The 20,480-nt window shown below is 38.3% G+C and overlaps 3 protein-coding genes across 3 annotated transcripts; 1 reads left to right on the forward strand and 2 right to left on the reverse strand.

Annotated features, from left to right (window-relative positions):
* Positions 1 to 4,371: 4,371 nt before the first annotated feature.
* On the reverse strand, positions 4,372 to 5,748 carry LOC148768958 (S-adenosylmethionine decarboxylase proenzyme 4-like). Its single transcript, XM_088820580.1, has one exon. The coding sequence runs from the start codon at positions 5,612 to 5,614 to the stop codon at positions 4,583 to 4,585; it is 1,032 nt and encodes a 343-aa protein (XP_088676706.1). The 5' UTR covers positions 5,615 to 5,748; the 3' UTR covers positions 4,372 to 4,582.
* Positions 5,749 to 14,082: 8,334 nt separating this feature from the next.
* GATL4 (galacturonosyltransferase-like 4) lies at positions 14,083 to 15,859 on the forward strand. Its single transcript, XM_012995925.2, has one exon. The coding sequence runs from the start codon at positions 14,205 to 14,207 to the stop codon at positions 15,285 to 15,287; it is 1,083 nt and encodes a 360-aa protein (XP_012851379.2). The 5' UTR covers positions 14,083 to 14,204; the 3' UTR covers positions 15,288 to 15,859.
* A 386-nt stretch (positions 15,860 to 16,245) lies between these two features.
* Positions 16,246 to 20,175, reverse strand: LOC105977655 (clathrin adaptor complexes medium subunit family protein). The gene is made up of 8 exons (XM_013002994.2): positions 19,937 to 20,175; positions 19,702 to 19,827; positions 19,198 to 19,509; positions 18,745 to 19,037; positions 17,191 to 18,086; positions 17,047 to 17,103; positions 16,646 to 16,693; positions 16,246 to 16,568 (listed from the first exon to the last, which is right to left on the reverse strand). Exons 1-8 carry the CDS (start codon positions 20,002 to 20,004, stop codon positions 16,497 to 16,499), a joined length of 1,872 nt encoding a protein of 623 aa, XP_012858448.2. The 5' UTR covers positions 20,005 to 20,175; the 3' UTR covers positions 16,246 to 16,496.
* Positions 20,176 to 20,480: the final 305 nt, after the last annotated feature.

Raw genomic sequence — 20,480 nt, forward strand, 5'->3', positions numbered from 1 at the left:
TTGGGCCTACTCAACGGGCTTATAATTTATTTACCTATTGGGCCACAAGCCCAATAATGAAAACCACTATCATCGATGCCCAATCACTTTCAACTAAGGTTTGAGTCTAATGCTATGTCAGATTGGGCCCACCCAATGGGCTTACAATTTATTTACCTACTGGGCCACGAGCCCAATATTGAAAACCACTATCATCGAGGCCCAATCACCTTCAAATAAGGTTTGGGCCCGACAAACTCAACTAAGCTATAAATAAATGTTTGAACTCATTCCTTAAGGTACGTCCTATTATGTGAATAATACTACAAAATGTATATTCTCTGGACTATTTCCACTATCCGCACGTCTGACTTGAGCGTCGGATGGGTTTCCGCCGGATCAACCCCGGCCTAGTTCACGTGTTCTATGATAGCAGGTATCACAAGGTCATCAAGCTCATGAGCCAGTGATCCACTCTGCTCTTCCAGCTCATCCTACTTCAACTATCTAAGGTGATCTATCTCTAGCATCTTCGTTCCGCATCCCAGCCTATCGCGCGCGAGTCTCTGCGTTTCGCATGCCCGTCTCCGTCTCTAGTCGCGCGACTCTACGCGGCCGCATCTCCATCAATCGCACGCCCCAACGCACGCGCATCTTCGTCATTTGCACTCCGCAACGTGCAGGCATCTTTGGCATTCCCGCGCCGTCATCTCTATCCGCGCTACGCACGCGTACTCTTCCTCCCCGCACACTCCTTTACCGCGGGACCTCAACCCGCGCACGCGATCTCGATCCACGTGATCCTCCACCGTCCGACATCGATCCGCGAGCTTCATCTATCGCGCTAGTTCAATCCACACGAACGACCTAGATACGCTCGTCGCTCCACAGCCATTGTGATCCAACTCGATCGTCCCTACCACTTCGTTGCGAGACAACTCCCACGAGGAGCCAACACGCTCGGTGCTACAACCCACGGCGAGACAACTCCCACGAGGAGACCATTCGCTCCGTCCTACGACCCGCAGCGAGACAACTCCCATGAGGAGCCAACTCGCTCAATACTACGAACCCGCAGCGAGACAACTTCCATGAGGAGTCAACTCGCTCGATACTACCAACCCGCAGCGAGACAACTCCCACGAGGAGCCAACTCGCTCGGAACTACAACTCGCTGCGAGACAACTCCCATGAGGAGCCAACTCCATCGGTATTACACCCGCTGCGAGACAACTCCCACGAGGAGCCAACTCGCTCGCAACTACAACTCGCTGCAAGACAACTCGCTGCAAGACAACTCCCATGAGGAGACCACTTGCTCCGTCCTACAACCCGTTGCGAGACAACTACCACGAGAAGCCAACTCGCTCGGTACTACAATCCGCAACTAGATAACTCCCACGAGGAGCCAACTCGCTCGGTACTACAACCCGCAGCGAGACAACTCCCACGAGGAGCCAACTCGCTCGGTACTACGAACCCGCAGCGAGACAACTCCCACGAGGAGCCAACTCGCTCGGTACTACGAACCCGCAGCGAGATAACTCCCACGAGGAGCCAACTCGCTCGATACCACAACCCGCAGCGAGACAACTCCCACGAGGAGCCAACTCGCTCGACACTACAAATCTGTTGCAAGACAACTCCCACGTGCAACCACCTCGCTCGATAATAAGACTCACCGCGAGAGAACTCCCACGAGGAGACAACTCGCTCAGAGCGACCTCATCCAATGCTCCTACAACTTCGTTGCGAGACAACTCCCATGAGGAGACAACTCGCCTGAAATTCACTATATAATCGCAAGCTCAAGTTAGCATGATTACAACCCTAGAAACACTTAGAGATATTATGGGAATCTATATAGCCTGGCCAGCTTGATTACTCAAATTTATCTACTTGTTTTCGATGGGTCATTCATTAAAACGTGGCCACGGTCTAAACATACTTACAACCCACGAGGTCTACCAAGGGGCACGATAAAAAAAAAAAAAAATCTTGAGAGCCTGATGCCCTCCTCAAGTACATCACGCACAAGCTACATGAACACATACAAGCAACGCGTCAAAACATTGACAATGTCGATAAATAACAACTCCCACGAGGAGAATACTAGCTCCGTGCTACTACATTATCGCGAGACAACTCTCACGAGGAGATAACTCGATCAACTCTATTACCCCACGACGAGATAACTTCCACGAGGAGATAACTTGATCCGACTTACTACATCGTCGCGGGACAACACCGACGACTCAAGTAACTTATATCGCGACAAATTGGTCGCGCTACGCGCTAACGCACCTACACTCCCCTCTGACACACGCGCCAACGCGTTTTTGCACATCATCAGGCCATACGCCAACGAGCGATTACTACAATTTTTACTCTCGTCACGGTCTGGAACCCATTTCAACATGGCCCCCACATCGGCTCGAGAGTGGGGTGCTTAATGATATGCCTAATTAGGCCCACCCAATGGGCTTATAATTTATTTACCTATTGGGCCACGAGCCCAATAATGAAAACCACTATCATCGAGGCCCAATCACCTTCAACTAAGGTTTGAACCTAATGATATGCCAGATTGGGCTCACCCAATGGGCTTACAATTTATTTACTTACTGGGTCACGAGCCCAATATTGAAAACCACTATCATCGAGGCCCAATCACCTTCAAATAAGGTTTGGGCCCGACAAACTCAACTAAGCTATAAATAAATGTTTGAACTCATTCCTTAAGGTACGTCTTATTATGTGAATAATACTACAAAATGTATATTCTCTGGACTATTTCCACTATTCGCACGTCTGACTTGAGCGTCGGAGGGGTTTCCGCCGGATCAACCCCCGGCCTAGTTCTCATGTTCTATGATCGCAGGTATCTTAAGGTCATCAAGCTCATGAGCCAGTGATCCACTCTGCTCTTCCAGCTCATCCTACTTCAACTATCTAAGGTGATCTATCTCCAGCATCATCACCTTGGATATAAGGATAAATTACGGGCACCACTTGAGGTAAGACTAAATAAATTACAGACCCTTGTGGTATTGTTAATTATAAAAATCCCAGCCCTTGAACTATTTTTCCGTTTTACAATTACACCCTTACAGAATTATGAGATACGGAATCTTGAGATTTCCATGGAATATTTGTTCTAAATTTCCAAATCTACCCCCAATGAGTAAAGTAATATACCAAAGGAGGGTAACTGTAGTATTCTTTCTTACCTCAGGATACCTGCAGTTTACTCATAGTTTATATGTTTAATAAAAGGGCGTAATTTAGACAATTCATTCATTCCATTAAATTTTAAAAAAAAATGTTAATTTTAGGGGTAGTTGTAATTAGGGAATAGAGATACATTTATAAGTTATTTACTCTTCCTACGAGGGTATCCATAACTTACCCTAAATCTCACACATTAAAACTATTGATTGTCGCTTGTTAGAAATAGATATATATTTTTATTTTTTGATAAATAGATAGAAGTAGCAACTTTATTACTACATTAATCATGAAAAAATTGATTTTTTTGGTACCTATACATTGGGCTTAGGACTTTGTTATGGTCCACTTTTTAGATAACGGGCCTACAATTAAGCCCAACTTTAGCTTCTTACTAAATTAATTAAGCCTATTTTATTATTATTTTATTTTTAATCCCCATTTGATTGGAAAAATTATCATAACTTATTATGTTCCAATGTTTTTGGGATAAAAAATCAAATAATCCACCTTACTAATAGTCTATAATTTTTTTTTTTTTATAATTCGAATCGCCTTGTCAACAGTCGTTGTGTCGAGCTTATCACACATGGTTTACTCAATGCACCTATACAGTTGTCTGCGAGTTCCTTCATTACCACACATGGTTTTGTACGTGTATTCGAACTCTACTGCCACCCATTCGAAAAAAGTTTCATGACACCTTGTGACGAGGAGTTTTTCGAAATAATTATTTATCTAAAAATCCATCGTAAAACCAAAATAAAATAAAATATAAAAAAAAACTAATAGATGGTAGAAAGTTGACATAAACATGGAAAAAAAGAACTTATGTAAGAGCACTTTTCATATATATATATATATATAGATCCCCCACCCCACTAACTTAAAAGTTAAAACATAATCCAATCTCACAAATATTTATAGGCGTGCCCATTATTTTTTAAGTGGGGTGCAATATTATGATCAACCCAATACCATCTACATTCTACACTACTACTACAATTTTAATTCCATTTTCCACGTCACCCTCTCAATATATATAATATATATAATATATAAATATACCAATTTTTGTTTTTTCCTCCATTTCTTCTTATCTATACTAGAGACAAAGTCAACCCCACACAATTTTGATGTCAACCATCATATATCCAATGCAAATTAAATAAACACCAATTAATTAGCATGCATAATAATAATAATCAAGATTTCATTTTTTTTTCTTCTAATTCACATCCACCAACAAGAGAAAAAAAGTATTCCACCTAATTAAACCCTAAGAAAGTGACTCCCCCCATGCACTCTTTTTGAATACCATCTATAGGCTCCACCACCACCACCCGGCGCCGCCGCCGCCACGATGGCCGCCTACTTAATTCCGGCGAGTGGCAAACGTTTGGAAGACAATGTTTCCGGCCATCGGAAACTCGTCGGCCGCCCGACTCCTCAGCCTCATCCCTAGCGGCTCGACGGCCTTTGCCACCCCTCTCCACACCTCATGCCCGGTTGAGCAACTAGTGGAGACCGACATCGACGCCGGCCGGAAAATCCTCACGACCCTTCTCACCACCTCCAAGAACTCCTCCCGCTCGTCGTAAACCGACCCCACGCACTCGAAGCTAGCGTAACTAAAACCCTCCTCCGGCGTAACGTGTATAGTCGAATAACGGCTTTCGTCGACTCCGTTCATCGAGTATCCGCAAGGGTCGAAAGCGTAATCACACACGAGCGCATCCACGTTAATGCCCCGAATCCCCGTCACCTCCGTCATCTCCTTCCCGGCCGAGTCGCCGTTCTTCCCGTCGTCGAACCGCCGGAAGAACTTCCCGGCGGAGACACGGTCGAGCTCCGTCATGCAGATTTCGACGGTGTAGAGATCGTCCGCATGCACGTCCACCGTATCTACGGTGCACCCTTCTTCGCAAGCGGCGAAAACGTGCCACTTGTGGTGGGATTTGGAGTGCATGACAGAAGCCTTTCTGCATGAGAGGTTTTCGGGTAGGGTTTCTTCCAAGTAGACGACTTCCTCCTCGAAGCTCGTGTGCGGGTGCGGCTGCGCGGCGGGGAATATGTAGCTGCCGCGGGTGTACCTGCACCCGCGGAGGGTGAGGCCCATGGTAGCAGCGTGGTCCACCAATGGAAGGATGGATTTGAGGAGCTGGATGGTCCCACATGTCTTGATGATGATCTTCGCCGGGTAAACGAACAGGCTCGACTCGGACAAGACGTACGAGTCGAAGTGTTCGTTCCCCACGGCGGAGACTACGGTGCACTGCACCGCATGCAGTACTTTCTCCAGTGAGGTGAAGTCAAGTCGCCGGAGACCTTTTCCGGCGGCCGGATCGTCGCCGGAGAATCGGAGCTCCAGCCTCTTTTCGAACCCTTCGAACCCGGAAACCGCCATTAATTAATGAAACTAATACCCAAAAGATGCTATAAAAAAAAGTTCAATGTATGAATTTTCAAGAAAATTGATGTTGTAATAAATAGTGTGTGTTAGTGTGTGTGTTTTTGTGAGGTGGTGGTGAGTAGTGGCAATACAGGAGAATGTGTATATATAGGTGGTTGAAGAAGAGAGATCAACTGGTGGGGGTGGTGGTGGGGGTGGGGTAGGGGGTGGGGGGGCATGCGGGTTAGGGCAACAGAAGAGAATGATTGCAGGCATAATGAGTGCAAGATGATGGTTATTTATTTATTTAATTTAAAAAAATAAAAAGAAAAAAGAAAATAAATTATGGATTTTGTGACATCTTTTTGAAGACAATAACATGAATCTAAATTTCATTGCCACGCCAATGAATTTTATTTTCTTTGTTAATTCTTAATTACTCTCTTCTCGGAAATTAAATGTTACATCTGATTACTTATACTGAATGTATTTGAACCGTAAATCTAAACATAATCACACACACTTATGCATATGTGCGTTTAATCAAATCTATAGTTCAAATCCCTCGGTATAAATATATAACCAGGTTCTCTTTTCCTCTTCGATCATATTTCAAGAATTTCCCCATTATTTCAAGAATATTTAATTTTTTATTTCCAATTAAATGTCAATACTACACTATATGATACTATTAAGTAAGTGGATTAATATTACAATTATTTTGTTTGTACAATGAATCTGTCTTATGACAAGAATTGATGGAATAATGCAATGGTTTTGTGTGTGTGTATATATATATGGTGGCAAAAGATTTTTCAAGTTTTGCATCATTTCTTGCTGCTCAAAAGGCGTGCCACTTGTGAGCACCATCTTCTAATTTAATTAATTAATTAATTAATTGGTGTGGTAAGTACATAAATTTATCCTCTTCCTTTTTCATTTAAATATATATATATATATATATATATATATATATATATATATACATATAGTAATTTCTTACATATATTTTTTTCAATATTCGCTTGTCATAGTTTTGATATATATATATATATATATATATATATATATATATATATATATATATATATATATATATATATATATATATATATATGAAATAGAATAGAGACATAATAATATAGTAAGATGGATGAATGCATGACAATAATTATGAGAGTTCCTAAGCGGAGGCAGGCCGATTTTCCTTGTATGGGGTGTTCTCAAGTGCCCACACAACAACCCTACCTCACTATAATTAATTAATTAATTAATTAACAAAACTTCATTTAATACATATTAAATAATACTTAATTATAAATATATGAATTAACAACTATTGGTTAATTAAAATGCATGTCTTTATGGGAGTGAACAAAGTGTGCATAAAGAATGCTACATGTGCCCAAACAAATCATCAGTTGTTTACCAATAAAACGAATATCCATGTATTTCGGATGCACTAGTAGAAAAATTGTTTTTTTTTTCAAATGAATTTTTTATGTTACATTGAAGAGTCGTTACAAAAGGTATTTTTTACTGCGCGACAATCTGGGAGTCTCGTGTTTAAATGCTACGATTTGCCGTAGCAGAAAAGTATTTGCTAGGATTATACCTATGTATTCACCATATAATAGATTTCCCCATTGCTTTTAAGTTACCCTTTAGTTATTTATCACCTAACATTAATTAACAAGAGAGAGAGAGAGAGAGAGAGAGAGAGAGAGAGAGAGAGAGAGAGAGAGAGAGGTTAAAAAGAAAAAGGAGTAAAAGACAATATAGGGAAGATGAAATGGAAGAAAGAGTTGGATAGACAATGATTCAAGATTGTGAGTTTCAGAATCGAGAGATTTTTGCAGTCTAGAGAGAAATGATGTTCTTCATATATATATATATATATATATATATATATATAATTGTGGTGCGCTGGCAGTGGCACACTCGGCATTATCACCACATCTTCTAGCTCCCTGAGTCACTCTCATTTACTGCACGCGCACCACCAAACTCCATACTCATAAACTCAACACACACACACACATGTACACATGTTTGTGTGTGTGTATTGGTGGGTTGAGATATGAATTGTCAACTACATGTAACTTTTGAGGATAAAGGTAAGTATTTTTTTTGGAGCCAAAATCTTTACCTCAAAAGTATGCATAACAAAATCCAAAACTAGTTTACTAAGTAAAGGTGAAAAGTGTTTGAATTTAATTAGGTAATTAATAATAATCTTGATTCGTTACTTAAGTAGATTGATTTAGTACTATTTCGATTTTAGATGAATGAGAAATTAATGAATATAATATATAATTAATCAATACGCGTGTCATCTTTTAGCTCGATCTGAAATTAATTTTAGATGAATGAGAAATTAATGTCCCCTCTTCGATCGGGTCCGGCCGCATGCAATTTGATTGAATTTTTTCCCACTACAAATCAGAAATCGACACGTGACACTAATATAGAAAAATAATAGACAAAAAAATTAAAAAACAAAATAAATAAACTATCCTACTATACCTAATAAGATAGTGCCCCGACAAAGTCCTATGTAACTAATTAAAACATTTGTTTTCTAGTATGTATATATATTTATGTATATGTACCCTACCTTCAAGACAAACAAGGCCCCCATAGCCAATCTAATCTTGAACATTCTTTAATTTTGCAAACACAAAGTCCCCACAAATAAATAAAAAATAAATTAAATAAATAAAAACATAGATCGACAAATGCATAATTTGAGAGGGTTACAAGTGACTTTAGCCGCCACACATGCTTGCATGCGCATATTTTATATATATCAATTTTTTTATTATTATTATTTTTTTATGTGTGTAATTTGAAGTACTAAAAAGTGTGAGTGGTACTGTACCATGCGCACAAAAAAAAATAAAAAAAAATATATATAAGTTAGTTATTGCAAGAGATAATTAAGTGCCCACCACTATTTTATTTGTAGAAATTTTAGCCACTAAATAAATTAGGCAAAGAGTTTGAGGTTTGATCATTTAACTACCACTAAGAACTATTTACCACTTCCGCACATGCTTATTTATGTGGTTTATGTTGTTAATGATATAATTAGAGGGTTTATATGTAATTTCATTTGGTGTGGAAACTTAGCTTTGGTGTAATTAAGACACGTAATAAACTGTTAATTAAGAAAAGGGCATTTGCGATATCTTTACTGTTGGATCTGATCGCCAATTCATCAAAGAAGAGTGGTTCTGATGATAAAGGAATCTAGAGAGTGTCGCTCAAGCAACTAATTGTATATGCACTGGATGATTGATCGATATCGCAAGAGAATAATAACTAACTGCATTGCTGAGGCGGAGCCCGTGTATTAGCTGATAAGATTTGGAGATGAAACTAACTTTTGGAAGGTTATAAAATGAGAAGTAATTGTCTTTAGTTAGGGTTATGAGAGAGAAGGTTGTATTTAGATAGAAAGAGAAAGATGAGAGAAATTAATCAGTGAGAGAAGAGGAAGAAAAACAATAGAGAGATTTAATTTGTTGAAGAAAATCTATGTATTAATTTGATCTTCTTGTTAATTGTTTTGTAAACTCTTGTTCACATTGATTGAATAAAGATCTCGCGTTCATTCCAATATGATCTGTCCGATTTCCATCGCGATCTAAAACCAATTTTTTTTATCTTTAATTACATATATTGATTTAAATTAATTAACTTCATAATTAAAATAAATATATATAGGCACATAGGGTTTTAATTCATCTTGTCCATAACTTAGGCAAGCTGTCAATTATATTCTTGTAATTAATCCTTAATTATCACATCTATAAGGATTATTATTAGGAATAAGACCTAATCATTACCTATACTTGCCAAAACCCTAATCAATTAATTAAGAGATTTTCGAACCAAACAAAACAAAGACATGTTACAATACTTACTTTCAAGTGCTTATAAATCTTCCACACTTTTCCACTCCATTCCCAATGCCTTTGCATGCCCCCACACACAAACACACACACACGCACGTACACGTGTTTGTATGTGTATGTATCTATATATGTATGTATTGCATGCACTACTTACTCATCATAAGTACTGTTCCTCGAGCCCTGTTACAAGCAAATCTCTTGATTTTGATGAAAAATAAAATAAACCTTACACGCTACATCATTCTCTCGTGCCTTATTTTATTATTTTTTTTATTTTCAAATTAAAATTATTTTATATATAAATTAAAATAAAATATATATATATAGTAAGTGTTTTTAGCAAGAATCTAAATTGATTGCTCCACGCAGACCATCATTTGTTTCCTCTCTGTCCCTTTAAACCATGTCTTAATCCATTCTATTAGTGGATGTGTTAACACTAATCTTGATTTGTTGCCTAATGCAAGTGGGGTTTAATTATTACAACTTCAAGAAATTAAATAATTGTTCTTGCATAAATATAATAGTTTGAGTTGATTATTTAATTTTATATAATTAATCTCGTAATTATATTTTTTTTTCATAATATACGTCACTTTGGATTCCAGAGCGATTTAACTACATATTAAAGGATAAGATTGCGCTAAATTATATTGATGTTGTTTATTATGAGTTTTATAATGTGTTTGTTGGTGCGTAAAGTACCTTAGACGATACTTAAAAAGAATCGGAGAAACGTATATCGAAATACATTCGGATAAATTAAACGAAGAAATATTTTAAATTAATTAAAGAGAATAAAAATGATGTAGCTAGGCTACAACATAATTACATTTAACAAGTTGATGCTACATGCTTTGAAAAAAAATAATTATGTGCATTAATTAAAATAACATCTAACATATAAATTTAAATATAGTTATTACTTAATGAAGCAAATTTGCTGACGTAAGCATGATGTCATTGTTGGTGGTAATTCTTGTCGTTAGCCTGATCAATAAAATCTCTAAACACTTTTTAGTTTTAAATTGCACTCTGTGTGTGTGTGTGTGTGTGAGAGAGAGAGAGAGAGAGAGAGAGAGAGAGAGAGAGAGAGAGAGAGAGAGAGAGAGAGAGAGAGAGAGAGAGAGAGAGAGAGAGATGCGTGAAAGATTTGCACTAGGATTACTGGAGATATTGGATAAAGAAATAAAGAGCATTGGATTTGATTTAGTTTCTGACAGGCTTTGATGTATATATATATATATATATATTTATATAATTGTGTGTGTGAGTGAGAGAGAGAGAGAGAGAGATCTAGAGAGAGAGAGTTGTTGAGTGAGGCATGGATATGTAAACATGGAGGGCATCATGTTCCCTCTGCTCCAAACCCTCTGCCCTGTTTTAAAAGTTACCTTAATTTATTGCTCAACTTTTTTAACCCCTCATTCTAAATCCATAATTTATTATTATTATTTTCTTGCATCAATATATATATATATATATACATACATACATACACACACACGATATGTATCTATACAAGTGTGTGTTTTCGACCAGCCATTTATCTTGTATTTGCTTAATTAAATAGCAATTTGCCATAATTCAAGAATACTTAAGGGACCATTTCGGAATTTTCGAAAGTTGGTGAGGAACAATTTGTCATGATCGCAGCATGCTTAGGTTTCGTTTGGTTGCCAGGATAAAATCAAACAATCTAATGAAAATCTAACTATTTTTATCAGACCCCGGGGCGGAGTCCAACAAAAACCTCTCTAGCTAAAAGGTAATATAATATTTGTGGGTTGATCCGATAAGTTAGTGAGAATACCAAACATCAAACAACGTATAATTATTTAGTCAATATTGATTAATCTTCTCAACCAAACGAGGCATTAGTGTTTAACGTTATTCGTAGTAATGCCCACAAATTATAAGAAATTATAAAATTCGTCCTCTCCAATATTTATGGACACTTATCTACAAACAATAAGATACTTTGATTAAATAAATTAAGATTAAATAGCTAATTGATATGATTAAGGTCTTTAAGCTTGTAACTCAAAAGGTTTCTTGCATGCATGAATTACAAATGGGGGGAATCATGACATATTATTTTAATTTGGTTATTGTGCTTTCCTTTATAAGTGGATTATGTATGTGGAGATTGTAATTTGTATACTTGGTGGTGTATTCATTATTATACACATTTTTTAAGATAATTGCAATTATGTATGTGCATTAGGTAACTGTTTTTTCGTGTAATAGCCTGCAAACTAAATGAGAGTACTCATGGTCAAGTTGATTGTGCGACAGATTTGACCTAAAAAATATTAATTTTGTGCTTATTTATCAATTAGAAAAGTACGAATCTCAATCAATATCATAAATCATAAAGTTTTATACGGTAAGGCCTACGCCAAGGCCTCGTTTGGTTGGTATCCCTAATAATTTGTCGGGTCGATCTGCAAATATTATATTATCAGGGTTTATTTTGCCTTTTAGAGAGTTTATTTGTTGAACGTTCCGAAGTCCGATAAAATAATTGAACTTTCATTAGATTATGTAATCTTACCAGCTAATCTTATCTTGACAACCAAACGATACCTAATTATAGACACGGCCATGGGCCGATTTTGGGCCCGGAACCGGCCCGTTGACGACCCGGCCCAACCCGTTGACTGGTGAACCGGCCCGTCGTCCCCGGGACGGGCCCGGTTCTATGAAATGGTGAACCGTGAACCGCCGGGCCGGGCCGGCGGTTCACCCGGATTTTTTGTTTTTAAAAAAAAAAAAAATTCAGAAAAAAGCAAATAACGGCACCCGAACCGGCCCGGGTGAACCGCCCATTATTTGTTTTTTTTTTTGAATTCCCCCCCCCCCCCCCCCCCCAATTTTTCCTATAAATACCCTCACACCTCAATTTTTCCTATAATTTACTTATTCATCAAATATTTCTAAAAAAAAATAAAAAAAAAAATTTTCAAATTTTCCGGGTCGACCCGGAACCGGCCCGAACCGGCGGGCCGACCCGGCCCGCCGAACCGTGCATATTACGGGCCGGTTCCGGTTCCGGAAAAAGTGAACCGTGAACCGGTATGAACCGGCCCGGAACCGGCCCGTGGCCGTGTCTACCTAATTATATTAAGGCCTCGTTTGCTTACCTATATCGGATTACATTGGATTATGTGAGATTGGATTAATATCCTACTAACTAATTAATTATTTAGTCTGTAAGATGTTTGATTCGTTAGATTAAATCTTGTATTAAATTTGCTAAATTCTAGTATTAATTGTGAATTATCCAAAAAGTCTTATAATTAATAAAATTAAGATATTGTTTTAAGGATAAAATTGTATTTTCCTCTTTTAATCACCCTCTACTAAATTAATCGCAGGGGGAGGGGTGCTACTAATTTAACAAAATAATAGCATTTAATTGCGGGCTTCAAGTATAGTAGCGGGCTAGACTAAATACGAATCTCATCAACCAAACATCTTACTAACCCCTACTATTTAGTTAATAGAGTTTAATAGCATTAAGCAAACGAGGCCTAAGTGATTGCTCGGAGATTAAAAAAGAACATAAATTTTCAAGAAGCCCATTTTTTCCCCATAGGGCCATATCCAATCCTTGGACTGAAGGCCCATTTTCTCTCAATGGGCTTTCAACTATATAATCACCATTTCAAATCTAGCTTCATAAAGTAATTAATTAATCATTAATTATTAACATGCATATATAACACTATATAAATGCATTTATTTTATTTAATTGCATTCTACATATGATGAATTTCATCGTTGATTACTATTCAAAAAAAGAATTCTTGATTCACGTTACTATAATATTCTCAATCCATTATTTCTCTCTATAATTACTTCAAAATTACAACTAAAATAATAGAAGGTTATTCAAATCTTTAAAATTTAAATATACCATATGCAAACAATATGTAATTGAACATGTACCAATTGAACCTCTGTAAATTACAGTCGTGACTAGCAAAATTCTATTAATTTTGTAAAATATATTAAATTATCAAACGAAGAATATATTACGTTTTTACCTAATCGTGAATCGAATAAATTATTATTTAGACGAGATTATTAATTTATCGAGATGCTATGCATATGATTCTATGTGAATTAATTGGCGATGATATATACTAACTAATGTAGAATATATTAGGTGAAAGAATTCACCTATCATAATAAACTAATAACCATGTTAATGAATTAAAACCACAAAAATAAAACAAAAGTAATAATAATTAAGTTTTTACTTTTTAATAGTTTTTGATGGCTCTCTTCATATGTACTAATAATTAATTAATCAATGGTTGGTCAAAAGTCAAAACCAAAAGTCCCTTTGACTGTGATCATAATCTTATGTAATATATATATATATAATATTCCCATGCAGTCAAGTAAATGTCAACCTTTGTCTTTGTTAAGTCAAACCAAATTGTCCTATTTTTGTTCCTAACCTCAGAATCTTTGCTAAATCCTCTCTTTCTCTCTCTACTTTCTCTCTCCTCTCTCTAAATACGAATCATATTTCTCTCACAAATTCCATTTTTTCCAGCCTCAAATACTCTAAATAACAACTAATCTATATTAATAAAAAGCCTCATAACAATTACAACACAAAAAAAAACAAAAAAAAAAAAAAAGTTCATTTTTTTTTCTCTTTTTTTTACATGGACAGGATGGCCCGCCGGAGCTCCACCACCACCGCCACCGCCTCCTCCCTCCTCCTCCACCTCCTCGGCCTCCTGTCTATAATCCTCCTCCACCCAACCACAACCTCCTCCGCCATCCGCCTCCAGAAACCGATCACCACCGCCGCCGCCTCCGTCGTCGTCCCTTCCTTCCGGGAAGCTCCGGCGTTCCGCAACGGCGGCACGTGCACGTCGGATGACGTAATCCACATAGTGATGCCGCTCGACGGAAACTACATCAGGGGAACAATGGCCGCCGTGCTGTCGATCCTGCAGCATTCGACCTGCCCGGAGAACGTTTCGTTCCATTTTCTCTCCGTCCACCTCGACCCGGAGATCTCGTCGCTGATAAATTCCACGTTCCCGTTTCTGAAATTCCGGGCGTACGAGTTCGACCCGACCCGGGTCCGGGACAAGATATCCAAGTCGATCCGGCAGGCGCTGGACCAGCCGCTGAACTACGCCCGCATCTACATGGCGGACATACTCCCCGGCGACGTCCGCCGCGTCATCTACCTCGACTCCGACGTCGTCGTCGTCGACGACATCGCCAAGCTCTGGTGCGCCGACCTCGCCGGCGAGGTCCTCGCCGCGCCGGAGTACTGCCACGCCAACTTCACCAGCTACTTCACCGAGGCGTTCTGGTCCGACCCGGCCCTCGCCGCCGCGTTCCAGGGCCGCCGCCCCTGCTACTTCAACACCGGCGTCATGGTCGTCGACGTTGACCGGTGGAGGAGCGGCGGGTACACACAGAAGGTGGAGGAGTGGATGGCGGTGCAGAAACAAAAAAGAATATACCACCTCGGATCCCTGCCGCCGGTTCTTCTTGTTTTTGCAGGCAACATAAAAGCCGTCGACCACCGGTGGAACCAGCACGGCCTTGGCGGCGACAACCTGGAAGGGCGGTGCCGCGGCCTCCACCCCGGCCCGATCAGCCTCCTCCATTGGAGCGGCAAGGGCAAACCCTGGTTGAGATTGGATTCCAGAAGACCCTGCACCGTTGACTATTTGTGGGCCCCGTACGATCTATACCGATCTTCTCGTATCGCCCTCGAGGAATGAGGAAAAACAAGAACGGATATTCTTTTCATTATTTTTTTAATTTTTTTTCTTCTTTTATTGCGAATCTTATTGCATCGTTTATTATCCAAGATTATTGCAATCACTTGTAAATTAAAAAGTAACAACGCGCGCGCGGCCGCATACGGTGCAATGCAATAGATGATGCAGTAAGATTTGCGATAGGAAAAAGAAAAAAAAAAAGGACAAAAAAAAGTATGTACGTGCGGCGAAAAACGACAATGGGGGAGTTCTTTTGATCGTGTGAGTTCGTGGACCAAACTTCTGCATCGAAAGAGTCGTCGTGTTTGTTTGATCGATCATAGAGTTAATTTCTCTTAGTTATATTCGACATTTTTTTCCCTTTTGTATGGATAGATTTGGGGTGATAGAATGATCCTTTTTAGGGTTTCATCGGATTGCGATGATGACCTCATGCAATCGCGATGCAGTTATATTCTTGTAGATGCTACAGTTGGTCAAATACACCAAATAGTGCATTGTTATATCTACATGCATACATTGAATGTGTGCAAAAAATTGATAGTTATAATGAATACGTGTGTATTTGATAAGATGTTACGAGTGAAATTCATCGGGTGTAGCGTCAGAAAAAAAAAAAGAAAAACCCTAAATAGTCCATGCTATTGGAGTTTATAAGGAACAAAGAGAATTGGCTATCACACAAAGTGGTGTATTGTATATAAGTTGGGGGTGAACGTACTTTCATGCATGCATAATTTGTTTTTGTTCTTTGTTTTTTTTTTTTTTGGTTTTTTTTTTTTTTGTTATTGTTTGAAATTTGTAAAGTGTAGCGACCTATTTTTGTTGAATGTATGTATGTATATATTGTTCTCTTCACAAACTTACGCGTTTCGTAAATTTCGAATACCGAATAGTTGTTTCCATCCAGCTATGGCGATTATCTTAATTTACTAATTAATGAGTAATTAACAGAGGGTAGAATAACAATCTCCAAGCCATATAATTTAACCATGACGAAAACAATAACGTAATGGCGAATAATTAGAAGCCGATATTTATCACTCAAAATAATCGAAGCTAATACATTGGTGTATCAGAACTTAAGCTCGAACAGACAAAAAAGAAAAGAACAAAAAAATCGAGCAAATCAAGAAACAGACGGTATTGTTGTGAATCGAATTGCATTGTGTTTTTCGATTTTTTTTTTCTTTCTGCATGAATCTTCTTCTATGCATTTGGTGTGGCTGTGACAGGACATTTTCCCAATGTATTCCACAAAATATAATCCCCAGCAGTAACCTATTAATTATTATAGCATTAATAAATGAATATTGAAATGATTATTAGAAAATAAACGACACAAAGATAAAGATTACCTGTGTTGAAATTTCCACCGGGGCTTTAACTGCCGGAAAGATGTTTACCTGCATAAGCGTAAATATTCCAACTCAATAATTGACATTTGAAAGAATGGTACAAAAAGAATTCATGAATCAGGAAGAAGGTTAACTTCTTGACAAAGAAGGTTCCGATCCGATGGATTAAAAATAAAAGAAAGAAAAACACGAAGCAATTTTCCCCTTTTATGAATCGGGAAACCATTCCGATTTAAGATTGACATAATTTGCAGAGATCTCCGCTTCTATGCTCTTTGAATGACATGTAACTAGAAAACAGAAACTGGAAGTTGTATGGTTTTAAACGGAACTGATCAGAGGTGAAAGCAACATATCTCGTTATAAGAAACAATGGTAACTGCAAGTGACAAAAGACTTACAGATTTAGGATCAATCGACATTCCGGATAAAGAAGGTCCTATCATCTTGAAGGAGACCTGCACTCGTCGGAGTAAGTAACATGACATCTATATAAAGTTGTTTGCTTGAACAAATAAAAGTTAGAAAGTGCGAAAGGAATATACTTTTGCATAGTTGTATCCCTGCCAGCAAAAGGGATCTTCCAGATCAGCAGCATGAAGATCCTTCGTCATTTTCTCCATTATATAATCCTCAACATTTACCATACTGCCACCAGACTCTGTTTCATGATCACTGTCTTCATCAGCCATGATTCCAAGTGCCGATACATATGAAGGCGTTCTTTGAGGTTGCCACGGAGCAAATCTGACAGTCCCGGGAAAAGTCGCCTCAATCGTCTTCCCAGATACACTACGAGTGTTGGTTACAATCTTCCACTCAACGGAATATTCCGTATTTGATACCGTTCCGATCGAAGGCGTACCGTCGAAAGATAGCACTTTCCTCCTCGGAAAAGGCATAGTCACCATACAGAACTCCATCACCATAGGAGCTTTATAACCTTCCAGAAGGCTCAACCTAAACAAAAACGCACCCTCGTTTTCCGACACCATCGAAAGCTGGTAAAACCCCTTTACTGGGGGCCCCACAGAACAGTGCGCTTGATAGTGCATCAACACGAAATTCCCTAACGGGGGCGAAAAGGTGATGCCCTGTTTGTCACCACCATGCTCGGGAACTTGAGCACAAGGGTGGAAGGTTAAAGACTCGATTCGGGCGGCGTCCAGTCCGGTCAGCGGGAAGGAGATGTCGGGCAGGCCTTCTAACTCTGCCCGACAGTTGACCTGCCCGGAAATTGTTATCACGTCAGGAATTTCATCTCGATCGTACAGTGCCGCGTGGACTGTGTCGTGGACTGTGAAAAGAATCCGTTGCTTCCCTCTGTATAGATACGGCTTCCAAGCTGGTTGCTTACGCTCTGTGGGAGGTGTATCTGATGAAGAAAATCCGGTTGTCTTGATCGCGGAAATGTTTGAATAGCTGAGATCTAGTGGTGTGCCTACAACGAGTATAAAAGGATCAATTGAACAATATTATAGAACCTTCGTACACCAAAAAAAAATCAAGAGGAGCAATGGCGGATCTTGTATTTTTTATTTTTTTTTTAAAGTATAAACTTACGATCATTCACCTATGCTTTCACAAATTTTTTTCATGATTATCTCGACATATTCCCACAATAAACTCAAAACCTCAAGAGGTTCTAATCAACACTCTAATTGCTACTTTATTGTATATGTTTAATGAAATATGCACACAACAATTATATCACTACATTTAATATTTATACCTCTAATAGTTATTCTATTGTACACGACAATGTTTTATATAAGTAACTAGATTTTGGAAAAGAAAAATGGTGAACGTAAATAAAGACAGAAATATGATTTGAGAAATGAGATATAATTAGGGCTTTCTCAACCAATTGAATTTTTCTTAGAAAACTTCTTTTAGGAAATGAGAATCGTAAGGATTTTCTAAGACATTATTTAATTGCTATGTATTAAGACTTTTTCAGCTTGGTGTGATTTATTTATACTTTTATTTTCAGTTAAAAATGTTAAATATATTATTCGTTTGAATACTGATTCAAAATTCTTTTTCTTTTCTTAAATTATTCGACGAGAAAATACCATTAAAAAAAAAGGATTACCAACCAAAGGGCATGGCGCTGCTGATGAAAGACCGAAGTACATCCTTCTCCAATGGCCTAGAAACCGCCTTTGGAGAATCGAACATTACAGTACCGCTCGAAGAAGTTCCGGAAACAGTGGATGCTGAGACAGGTGAAGCTACGGGTTTTGCTCTTGCTGAGATACCTGAAATTCCGATACTACCCGTCAGGGAATCCAGTAACCCTCCCACCGAGGGTGATGCAGCAACAAGTACTTCTGGCTCCATTACTTCTCCAAGTATTACGTCTCCAATTGCTTGCGCCACAATAAACCCCCTAATTCACAAATTAAATTGATATATTGAGCGTAACAATTCAAGAAGACAGCTTTCAAAAATATTATATCCGTATCACCCAAAAGAAAATGTCATAGTTTTGGTGGGAAAAAAAAGGGGAACTTCAATCAAGCAAGTAAAAAATGTACAACTTACCATACCCTGTGATGGAAGGAAGATCGAGGAGGAGTGAAGACAAATTCTCATCTGCTCCTACAGCGCTGCCACAGTCCGATTTACCGCACATTCTTGAATAAGATTTCAAATGGCGTGGTTCAACCAAAGGCAGAACAAGAATCGAATAAGAACCCCTTATATGTAACACGAGAGGCCACAAGAGATTGTTCTCCACTTTCTCTTCTCCATTGATGAACAAACTAATTACATGACGAGTAATCGGATCATCAAGCCATGAATCTGATCCTCTAACAGATTGGCTTACACGTATACCGAATCCTCGAGCAGAACCCTCCCTTCATTATTCAGTGAACCAGTTACAACCATCGCAATAAATGATAATAATCCACATTTATACAAATAAATTGATAAAATCTACAGTAGTTTAAACAAATGTAAAATTGAGCTAAACAAACACAGATTCTGTAAACCTATCAAATCAAACGAAAGACATTATTTTCAATCCAAACAAAAAATCTGAATCTGACCTCTTTTTGCGATCAATGAAAGCAGCAGCCAACTCTGAATCATTGGGCAATAAATAATACTTCAGATTATCGTCAGTTTCCTTTTCACAAGACACGCGCCACCGCTTCTCCACCACCGGAAATTTCCTGATATTTGTTTTTATCCAAATTAACTGTAAAACCCTCAATTTCACCCATCGATCTGACGCTATTGAAAAAAAATTACGAAGAAGTAAAACAAAAAGGCAAAGGCTACCTGGAGAAAATAACAGTGTCTTGATTGTTGAGAATCCACAGAGCTCTGATGCAGCAGCCACTCGGCATTTTCACTTTTCGTTTTTCCTTCAGAATTTTCGTTCACTTTTCGTTTTTCCTTCAGAATTTTCGGTTTGTGAAGCAACGTAGCGAATAGCGATGAGTAAACTTTAAGAGAGACAGTCGACCCGACCCGGAACGAATGGGACCAAATCACATTTTCTGAAATATTTATATATTCGTAATTATTAATTAATAATATAATAAAGAAAATAAAAGATAAACGCAAGCACGTTTGCTAATTGCCAACCATTTCACTTTGACCTTATAAACTTTTTTGCTAAATTCATTTTAAGTTCAATTATATATTGAAATAAGTTACTAATTTCACCAATAACGGTTTAAAAACCGAAAATTTCCCGAACCGATTTTTTTTTTCTTTTTCCCGAAACCAATTGGTACCAACTTAACGAGTTAACATCTATTTCAAACGGCAGATTATATAAAAAAGCTGGTTATTTGAGGACCGATTTCGTAGCCAAAAA

This window comes from Erythranthe guttata, chromosome 7, assembly GCF_056151865.1.
Source record: "Erythranthe guttata isolate IM_541 chromosome 7, IM_541, whole genome shotgun sequence".
In the NCBI taxonomy this organism is placed as follows: Eukaryota; Viridiplantae; Streptophyta; class Magnoliopsida; order Lamiales; family Phrymaceae; genus Erythranthe; species Erythranthe guttata.